This window comes from Diuraphis noxia, unplaced genomic scaffold, assembly GCF_037042655.1.
Source record: "Diuraphis noxia isolate RWA-SAM2 unplaced genomic scaffold, SU_Dnox_SAM2 contig0002, whole genome shotgun sequence".
Taxonomy (NCBI): Eukaryota; Metazoa; Arthropoda; class Insecta; order Hemiptera; family Aphididae; genus Diuraphis; species Diuraphis noxia.
This window is the reverse complement of record NW_028301712.1, coordinates 10000001-10010069: the sequence shown is the minus strand read 5'-3', so window position 1 is coordinate 10010069 and position 10069 is coordinate 10000001. Positions and strand designations below refer to the sequence as shown.

Genomic DNA, 10069 nt, shown 5'->3' with positions numbered 1-10069 from the left:
TTTTGTGCATTTTTATTTTCATAAAAAACTTATACATCATAAGTGAATAACATTTTATTTTACTCTTAAATTAATTTATACTAATAATATCACAAAAAAAAAAAAAACATAACTTTTCAATTGATTTACCAAAACAAAAGCCAAATAATTTGGTTTAAATAAGAGATCAAAATTCTTTTGAACTTGCAGTACCTAGAACAATAAACTAATTGTAATAAATAATAGGGTAAATTGATTTTCCATAACTACCAAATGAATATATTTTTAAAGTTTTGTTATGTTGAACACTTGGTCTTCATGATTAGGATAAGATCATTTTTAATTAAAAATTCAAGGTTGTCATTTTACAATTTAAGACCACAAAGTTCTTAAAAAGAATACCTACTCTCTTTAACATCTTGACTGACTTTTACAGCAGTATTAAGAATTAATACTAATTTTCTTTGACCTTTGAAAGTGGATGTTCAAAGCTTCCAAAAATATCAGAATGATTGTACTAACTTCTATCGCAACATGTCGCTGATGAAAGATAGATGAACCGGGTAAGTACATTTTCTGAACAAAGAACATTGGAAGATTGAGTACTTTTTGAGAAGATTGAGTTAGATTAATTAAGTAAAAATTGCATGCCTAATACTTAAACTACAATAGGTTCATGATTATAAAAATAAAACACAAATTTTAATGCATGAATGTATTATAATTGTAATAACATAAATTGAATTACATGTTGTTGTTTCCGTTATTCATATTCAAGGTAAATTCCATACTTGCATTAAAAACCTGAAAAAATAAACACTTTAAATTTGAATGAGAGGAATATTTTAAATTGATGCTCAAGTAAATTTATCATTTAAGTCTATGGTATTATGGAGGGTACAAAATATGAGTAACCACTTCATATTTTTAATAAGGGAATTAGCACTAAAAACTCTTAACTCGGCAGTTAGATATTAATGTATAAAATAAAATTTTAAAATTAAGTATGCTTCATATTCACGTTAATGTTGATAAGTTAGAATTATTGGAAAAGAAAGATTAAGGGCAATGAGTACATAAAAAGCCTCTTGAACAAATATAATGTGTGTTAAGCAATCTTTTTAAAAATATTTTACTTTACAATAATTTAAGACAAGCATCTTGCATTTTTTTAAAAATAACATTAAACAATGTTTAAGCCGTAAGGTATATAAACTGCACATCATACATCATGTTTATAGTATATTTGGCACATTAATTTAAAATATATTGAAGAAAAGTATTACAAACTTCTACGAACTCACTCCAACAATATTTACTACTGAAGGACGTTGATTTCTACAACTCAGCATATAATCACTAGTTCTTTCCAATATCATCAAATTCGGAGCTCAGGTTTTAAGGATTAAGCAGTAGATTGTTAAATGCATTTCTTTCATCTTTGATAAGATCATAATAAAAATTATTAAATGAATAGAAAATGCTTACATTATCGAAGTCTTCTTGCTTCTCTTTCGGATTCAAGGAGTGTAAGTATATCACCTTCACGCACGGGACCTTTTACGTTTCTAATGATTTGACGATTTTGTTCACCAATAAACTCAACTTTAACTTGCGTACATTGACCTTGCGACCCTGTTCGGCCCAAAACCTTCAAAACTCTCGATAATACTACTGGTTTATCCATTTTTTATGTCCTATTACCAAACATTTTACACAATAATTATAAAGTACAAATTATGTAACAAAAAAGAACTTACCACCGGCTGACAAACAGATCAGAAATATTTGTAATTTCAACTAATTTGAGAATATTTCAGATAAAACCAAAAATCGAATTCAAAATTGAAAATACAGGCTGATAGAATGATAACCTCAAAAGATCAAAATCGCACGGAACCGAAAATGATTTGATTCAATAAACTATGGTTAAGGTATAAAACATATATGGTTTGACTTGGGTTGTTCAGTGTAGCCGTTTGATAAATACTACTATTTTGATTCTGTACGAGGCAATAAATGTAGCTACTGGTTGTACCACTGAATAAAATTAAGTGAAATGAAAATGTTTCATTATTTTTGGTCAGGTTTTTCAATCAAATATTATTGTGATATTGTACTTTTGCGTTGAATGGCTTGAGCCATGAGGCAGGCCGCAGTCCCCGAGCCCCCGAACGTTAGAGAAAGGACGTCGCATCTCGCATGGCCAATAGATATTTAGCTATTTAACATCAAAGGGTGAAAAAATATGGCGCAAACTTCGAATTTATCGCATCCATTAGAATGCGTTCAGGACGGACATAATATACTGTTATGATGTCTCTTTATATGTACAAAATAGAACTTTTTCTACTCATAAGAAGAAATGTTTCTACTATCAATTATTAAATTATAGAATAAGAAATTATTTCTTATGCTATGACGCTATGTAGTATGTATGAAGCCAGTGTTTTCAGACACTAGAAATTTCACTAAAAAGAATTTCAATGGTTTATGGCAGAGGTTCCCAAACTTGTTATAGTACGACACATTTTGGAAATTTTTTAAATTCTTGGCTGCCCACAATAATATCAATGGCCTTTTTATTTTAAATATGCTCATGAATAAATTTTCTTATTTTAACCATTGATACAGATATTGTTTCTGTTTCTTCAGTTTCTGCAGAACTTTAAGTCATTGACTTTTTGTTTAACCACTGGTCCAGTTATTACATAAAAGCAAACACAAAAAAGAAAAAAAAACGAATTTGTTAGTTATTTGTTAAAAAATAAGTTTTAAACTGTGTGCGTGTATCGTTTTAATGAAAATAATCAATTGATTTTAATGTCAAAAGTCAAATGGGTACTAATTTGTTTCAAATAAATTGCCATCTTTTCAATAACTTTTAATCTGATTTCTTCGTTTTTAAACAGCTACAGTAAATATTTAAGTATCACAAACGCAGATAATGATTTATGATGACACTAGAGTTAAACATCAATGAAAAGTAATAAAAACAAATGTCTAAAATAAGGATTACTTAAAAATTTAATTTGACCCACAGTTTGGAACCTCTTGTTTATAGATTTTTTTAGCCATTTAAGCATGCATACTAAAAAAAAAACGAAGCAAAAAATAAAAACAAAATTGATTATTTATTTTACCATATTTTTAATTTAAAATACAAAAATTAATACAATACAGATATAATATTTTATTTAATCCCATTTACAGTAGATAATAGTATTTTAGTTCAAGAATAATTTTAAGTAATCATTAGTCAATTGAACAATAAACAATGAAGATGTTGCTTTTCACTAATAAATAATAATAAAGAACTTGATTTGAATAATACTTAATTTTTTAAGCACTGAATTTGACAAATTTCAGTACAAACATAATATGTATGCTATATTATTTTTAATATTTAAAAAAACAATAAAAGTTAAAAATGTATTTTAATATTATACTGATATTAAATTCAATATAATTTACTAGAAAAAAAAAACAAAATACAAAGTAAAAAAACTAATATAGCAACTTTAAATATTAAAAAATATATAAATAAAAACATTGAATTCAAACATAATAATTAATAAGTAACAATATTTAAATAAGTTTAGAAAATATTACAAACAATTTTTATGAATAAAATGTTTATCTTAAATACTTTGCTTTAACACTTGAGTATAAAATGTTTAAGGAAATGTATTGTATAACTTATAGATATTAAGTTTGATCATTTAATTTTGTACTTTTATCTATTTTTCGTCAATATACAATACCACAGTCAATAATACAAAAAAATCATTAAAACATATGAAAATAAGATAAAAAAAAACTTTAAATTTAATACAAAATATAAATTAAAATTATAATGCCAAAATAATTTAATTTTTAAATTTAGTTTTAATAATGTAAGAAATGTTGCATAGATTAGATAAATGTTATAAATTTTATATCTTACAATAATATTTTTTTATATAACATATCTACAATAAAGAAACTGACAGTGAAAGTAATTAAAGTCACAATATAGTATGTTACTGAAATAATTTTAAATTTATTACAGGGTAACCACTTGAAGATGTATATAAAAATTGTGTAATTTTACTGGAAATTCTTTAAGCGTTGAATTAAAAATAAAATATAACGAGTGAAAATGTATTTAATATCAATATTTGTTCCTATATGGATAAGCATATGTTGATAAATGATTAACTATTATAAAATGATAGCAATTCAAATTCAGCTTTCATTTGTTGGTTCAGGATTAATGATTACTTGAATTACATAACTTGGAAGAATTCTAGCTTCATCTATATGTAATTTATCACCCAACAGCTTACCGCCAAAAAACCATCTCTGATGGAGAGGTTCAATGCCCTGTTTAGCCTGGAATACAAAAACGAATAAATAAGTTTTACATAAATATTTTTAAATTAAATTAATATATTGAATTTGAACAATTCAAGATATTTTTGCTTTTTGAAAAATCACATAACAACAAAAAATATATATTATATTTATATGCCAGTTAGTTTTTTTTATAAATATATAAATAATTACTGAAGAAGAAAGTTGGGTGCCAATTTAAAAGCCTTAGACCAAAGTACTTATAGCTTACATATTTAATGTTGTACTCAGACTCTCATACATTCCAATATCATGGAAATTCTCTAAAATAATTCTTTCTATAAAGCCTAACAAACCATTTGACACTCTAACCTTATTTAAACAAATGTCTATTGCCTTTCTTATAAAAAATTTTAGAAGGATTTATCTTGAATTATTTATTGCTGCCAATATCCACTAACAACATACTCTCAAATACTCAGTTTGAGTTTTGTAACTCACATAGCATGATCTATCAAAGGCATTGATGCTATTTCTCACTGTATAGTAAAAATCAAATGTGCCAAAATATATAACTCCGACGACTATCCAATACTTGCCCTATATCTCTAATCTATCTCTTCATAATGTCATCCATATGTGAACAGTTGAAATTGAAGTAAATAAATCTACACACCCATCAATAAATGATTACATACTCATCTTAACCACAAGATCATTTCATTCTTACAGTCCTGGAGATCCTAACAGACTAAAAAAGAAGTGGTAACATGGCCTTTTACAAAACTTTAATATCTAACGCTTCTAAAACAAATATATATAAACTAATTACTAGCTAATGTCACTAATGGGTGGCTAATTCTAAAATATATTTTATGTTATACATTACTCTTTTCATGTGAACTTATTATGCTAATTTGTATAGATTGTTTATGATAGATAAAAATTCAAAAATCAAATTAATAACATACTAAATTAAAAAAATAACTTTAAAATACTAGAACTAACGTCTTTAAAAAAAATATATAAAAATAATTAGAATTACTTACTTGCAATTTCTTTTTAGCTTGTGCTATTGTGTCTCTTGTCATGAGTGGCATTTTTATATCTTGACAATTGGATGATAGACGAAGTTTTAACATAATTTCAGAACCTTCATCTGAGGATTCTATTCAATATAAAATTATACAAGCGTTAACTCAGTGTTATTAGTTATAAGTAGCTTATGTCAGTTTGATTATAATAATTATGAATACATTTTTAATTTATATGTTATATTGTTATATTATTGTATACCTGTTTGATCAACTGGAGAATCTCTTCCGCTACCTTCTTTCACTATATTTATAGGATAAGAAAGACAGTATACTGGAACTTGGTATCTTGTTCCTAGTTCATCATAGCACTCAGTTAGAAATCCTTACAACAGATAAATTCCATATTAATAAATTATATTGTTATGTAAAAACATAGAATAAAGATTAAAATATCAAAATAAAACATACTAGGTGCCAATAGATAATATTTTTTCCTTTAAATTTAATAATAGGTTAAATAAATATCTCCATAAAATAACATTTATTATTAGTTATAATGATATATTTACTATAAATGGTAAACCTTTTGTCGACAGGTATTTTGTTTATACAAAATATACTTACCTTAACACACATCAAATGTAAATGTATTTGATATGTATAAAATATTATTGTTTTATATTATAATAATTTATAAGCTATTTTAACTATAAAAATTAAATGTATCAACACTATTATCCATTAGAGTATAGATAAAATTCTATTAATTGGCTGACACTAAATAATATCACTATAATCTATTTTTTCTATTTCATTTTATTCAGTTTCTAAAAATACTTACAAATAAATGTATTATTTGAATACATAAAACAAACTTAATAGTTTTTCGGTTTAAAGTAAATTTATTAATTAATTAAATTATTTATTTAATCATAAATTATATGATGATGAAGATTAACATATTTTACAAATTGGTCATTATCAAAGCCCAGAAAATATTTAGGTATTAAATTTAAACATCCATCAAGGGATTACATCATTAAAACCAACAAGCTTCTACTCTTTGTTCCATGTTTATTCTCTAATCCATTTCAGTAAAAACATATTGAATTATGCCATAAGTATTTTAAAAATCACTCAATAAAATTGAGCTTTTATAGGTATATTTTTATATTACAATCAATTCACTTAGACCCCCTTAGAACCTAAATTCCAATTCCTAGACATTTGCAAAAAGTTGTCTCAATTTGATTTTTTAATTTGACACTTATAAGTCACTAATTAATTTTAAAATAATAATATAATACATTAGTAATTGGTAGGCTCAAGATTGGTTAAAAAGGATTTTTCAGGTTCCTATATTTAACTATGGTAATAACACATCACTGAATAAATATAAACATCATAAACCTATTTACCGTTAGGAACTGAAATGTTAGCGCCATCCAATATAGCTTGTGCCAATTGAAAATCAGTCGTTTCAGCAGCTGCAGTAGCTGCTCTTAATGCATCCCATATTTCTTTACGTCCTTCAAATGCTGGAGCTGTATCCCAAAATTCATCTCGTTTACTTCTCAACTGACCTTCAGTTAAGGGAACATCAGACTTCCAGCGTATAGTTTCATGGCATAATGGATGATTTTTTCTGTTTGTACCTACAAAAGTACAAAATAATTAAATATAATGAATTGAATGATAAAAGATGAATCATTCATAAGTTCAAAACTAATTGTGATTATTAATTAGAACAAAACTGAATGAAGGAAAATCCAAATTATAAATAAATAATGCTCATAGTAATTTATTTTTAGTGCCTAAAATACATAATCAGTCTTTTACATTTAATTATACAATATATCACAAATAATTTTCTTAAGTATATGGGGTAGGGGTATGATGGTGGATAGTTATTGACCAGGGTACTATAATCTGTTCAGCAAGAGAGAGCACAAATTCTAAGCAAGAATTGCTACAAAAACCAGATTACCTATGGCAGTTTGTTAAGTAAAGCGTAAAGGTACACAAAAGATTTTATTTTGGTCAAGTCTCTGTGCGTTCGTTCGGTGAACAAAGTATAAATCATTAATTTACGGGTCAAGAGTCTAGACTGAAAAAATTCTTTAGATATGTATTATATAAGAAGAAATAAGGTACTACTCATGTAACTAGTATCCAAACTTATGAAAAGTTCCAAAAAATTGTAAGCCAAAACAGTGGTAATCACATGACGAATAAAATTTGGATTAAAATTAAAATAATTGTACTAGAACTTAAGAATACACCATATTCAAAACAGAAAATAAAAAGATTTTAAAAATAATATACAGTGTCCCGTGATGATATACCCATTAGTCTTGGAGAGGGATTCACTGACCAGATAAAAACTAGTTTTTGCCATTTTATCTATAAACTCAAAAAATTATAAAAATTATAAGATTAATGTAAATAAAATGTTGAAAAGTCAACATTTTCAGAAAAATAAACTCTATAAAATAGGTATCTTTATTTTTTTCAAAAATTAAATGTATATAACCCTTTTCTATGTGAGTTTAATAAAAAAAAACAGATTTATGATACATTTATTATTTCAGGAGATATCGCAGTGAGTAAATCCTTGCGGGACATCCTTCATATATAGTGCTTATTGAGTATAGGTGTTAAAACATGTATATTTAATATTGTTGTACTAAACTCACTTAAAAAAACTATATACATCAAATATATTTATAAAATATAATATGTTTATTAATATATACTATATTTAGAATAGTAAACACATATTAATATATAGTAATTACTAATTACTATATGTATGAATACCTAGTATTCGAACGAAATGTTACAAAACAACAATATAGGTACAGATAAATAATAATCTACCAGAACTCGGACGAGATCCATTGTCCGAGGATGCATTCCTTCCCCTGCGATTTCTTTGTAAACCTAAACAGCCTCCCATATTGTTCGAACAAGCCTTGGATTCATGGCAGCCTTACATTTAAATTGAGCTAGTTGGCGTTCTTAGGAATAAAATATTAATTTCCAACAGTAAAATCTGAGAAGAACGTTTGATGTTTGATGTTTAAGTAATATAAATCAGACGTAGAATATTAATTATGTAAAACATAGAAAACAATAAAATTTTGTAGAAAATGAAAAAAACAAATAATTATCAAGCATTCAAGCCCTGATAAAAAATGAATTGGGTCTATGCTTTCATCATGGAAATTATGTTCTTTATTTACTCCATGAATGAGTGATATATGATAATTTGAGGCACTTATCAGTTATCACTGATATTCCGTAGTGATCGGCGCCCGGTGGTACTAATGTGCATTATGAAACATAATAATAAATTACAAGTAAGATACAAAGATGTACCATGTAGTATTAGTATTAAATTAATGCATGCTTAAAAAAAAATTACATGGTAAATTGATGAATGTTAAAAAATAAAATCTCAGCTTCTAACATTAAAGATGGCTTACGTATTAAATGCAATTGTGGATGTTGTTAAAAATGGGAACGATATTGATTCTACTTGTGAAGTAGTTAGTAAAGGTAATACAAAATTAAATACAAGTTATACATAATATTATTTGAAATATACTTAACAATTTATGAATAAGACAGTAGACTTTATTCATTCTTTTTAAGAAAATGCCTATTATTTTAAACATATTATACCTAAATATAAAGTGTAAGTAATATAGCTAGCAATACGTCTATTGGTATAATTTCAATATTTAAATTATCTTTGTGATTAATTGACTAATTACCAATATTTGAATACATTGTATTATATTTAATGGATAATATCTAATAATTCACTTGATATAAAATTTTCAATTACTTATTCGTAGAAAAAAAAAGATATTATATAATATATTAAGGTTTTTTTGTGTATCTATATTTTATTATTTAATATATAAAATTATTTTACAAAAATTTTATATTTAAATGAAAACCATTAGGTAACATTTTTTTAATAAGTATTTACCTTAGTATCTAGAATATAATTAAAAATATGAATTATTTTTAGAAATATCAGATAAAAGATTAACTTTTCTTCAATTTGTCGAGAGTATGGAAGAAATTTTGACTTCTACAGATAAAGATATTCGTCTTAATGGAGTTAAGGCATTTTTAGCTGTTGTAAAGAAATTACCTTTAGATTTTTTTACACCTGAAGAGTTGGAATATATTAGTCAATTTTTGTGTGAACGTTTCATTGACCATCATTCATTTGTACCAGTTGTTTTAATTGGAATTGAATATACTGTAAGACATTGATAAATTATATTTTTCTAAATATACCTACATTTTTAATTTGTTTAACATAATACAATTTTCATAATTTAGGTACAAATGAAAAATATCACTAAACAAATGATTGTAAGGTATTTTAATACAATCATGCCTCATTTCCACTGTCAATCACAACTTCAAAGTGACCGAAATACATTTTATTGTATATTACAATATATATTTTTGAATCGATTGGATGGTAATAATAAAATATCTACTAACTACTAAACCATTTTGGATTACTTAATTATTTATTATTTTATAACAATATTTATACTTTTTCTAATATAAATTATATACAGAGGGTGAATTTTGAACGTGTAGTTTATGAGTTATAAGTATTTAAAGTTTAGATTGGCAGAGTGTAGTGGTACGGGGTTACCCCGCAAAATGTTTGTCCACTACTCCGC

The 10069-nt window shown here is 25.4% G+C and overlaps 3 protein-coding genes across 5 annotated transcripts in view; 1 reads left to right on the top strand and 2 right to left on the bottom strand.

Moving 5' to 3' along the window:
- Positions 1-679: 679 nt before the first annotated feature.
- LOC107166807 (small ribosomal subunit protein eS28) lies at positions 680-1666 on the bottom strand. The gene is made up of 2 exons (XM_089221546.1): positions 1468-1666; positions 680-783 (listed from the first exon to the last, which is right to left on the bottom strand). The coding sequence occupies exon 1, from the start codon at positions 1664-1666 to the stop codon at positions 1469-1471; it is 198 nt and encodes a 65-aa protein (XP_089077672.1). The 3' UTR covers positions 680-783; position 1468.
- Positions 680-8521, bottom strand: LOC107166805 (ubiquitin domain-containing protein 1). Of its 2 annotated transcripts, XR_016190592.1 has the most exons (7): positions 8232-8521; positions 6770-7006; positions 5611-5733; positions 5364-5482; positions 1740-4353; positions 1468-1676; positions 680-783 (listed from the first exon to the last, which is right to left on the bottom strand). XR_016190592.1 is itself a non-coding variant. In XM_015515611.2 (5 exons), exons 1-5 carry the CDS (start codon positions 8308-8310, stop codon positions 4207-4209), a joined length of 705 nt encoding a protein of 234 aa, XP_015371097.1. In that variant the 5' UTR covers positions 8311-8521; the 3' UTR covers positions 1739-4206. The 2 variants fall into 2 exon arrangements, 1 of the variants encoding a protein (XP_015371097.1); XM_015515611.2 differs by lacking the exons at positions 680-783; positions 1468-1676 and having other exon boundaries at positions 1739-4353.
- A 154-nt stretch (positions 8522-8675) lies between these two features.
- Mms19 (MMS19 nucleotide excision repair protein) overlaps positions 8676-10069 on the top strand; it is a 9014-nt gene continuing 7620 nt past the window's right edge. Inside the window, exons 1-3 of one of the 2 annotated variants that reach the window (XM_089221538.1) lie at positions 8676-8912; positions 9394-9632; positions 9714-9858. In XM_089221538.1, coding sequence (XP_089077664.1) covers positions 8831-8912; positions 9394-9632; positions 9714-9858 — 466 coding nt within the window. In that variant the 5' untranslated portion in view covers positions 8676-8830. The remainder of the gene's footprint in view (positions 8913-9393; positions 9633-9713; positions 9859-10069) is intronic. The other variant, XM_089221537.1, reaches the window with a different exon arrangement.

Coding starts and splice junctions, on each gene's coding strand:
- LOC107166805 (XM_015515611.2), bottom strand. CDS start 8,310: ATGGGAGGCTGTTTAGGTTTACAAAGAAATCGCAGGGGAAGGAATGCA. Junction 5,483..5,610: donor TTCTCCAGTTGATCAAACAG/GTATACAATAAT, acceptor TATATTGAATAG/AATCCTCAGATGAAGGTTCT. Junction 4,354..5,363: donor AAGCTAAAAAGAAATTGCAA/GTAAGTAATTCT, acceptor TTTGTATTCCAG/GCTAAACAGGGCATTGAACC.
- LOC107166807 (XM_089221546.1), bottom strand. CDS start 1,666: ATGGATAAACCAGTAGTATTATCGAGAGTTTTGAAGGTTTTGGGCCGA.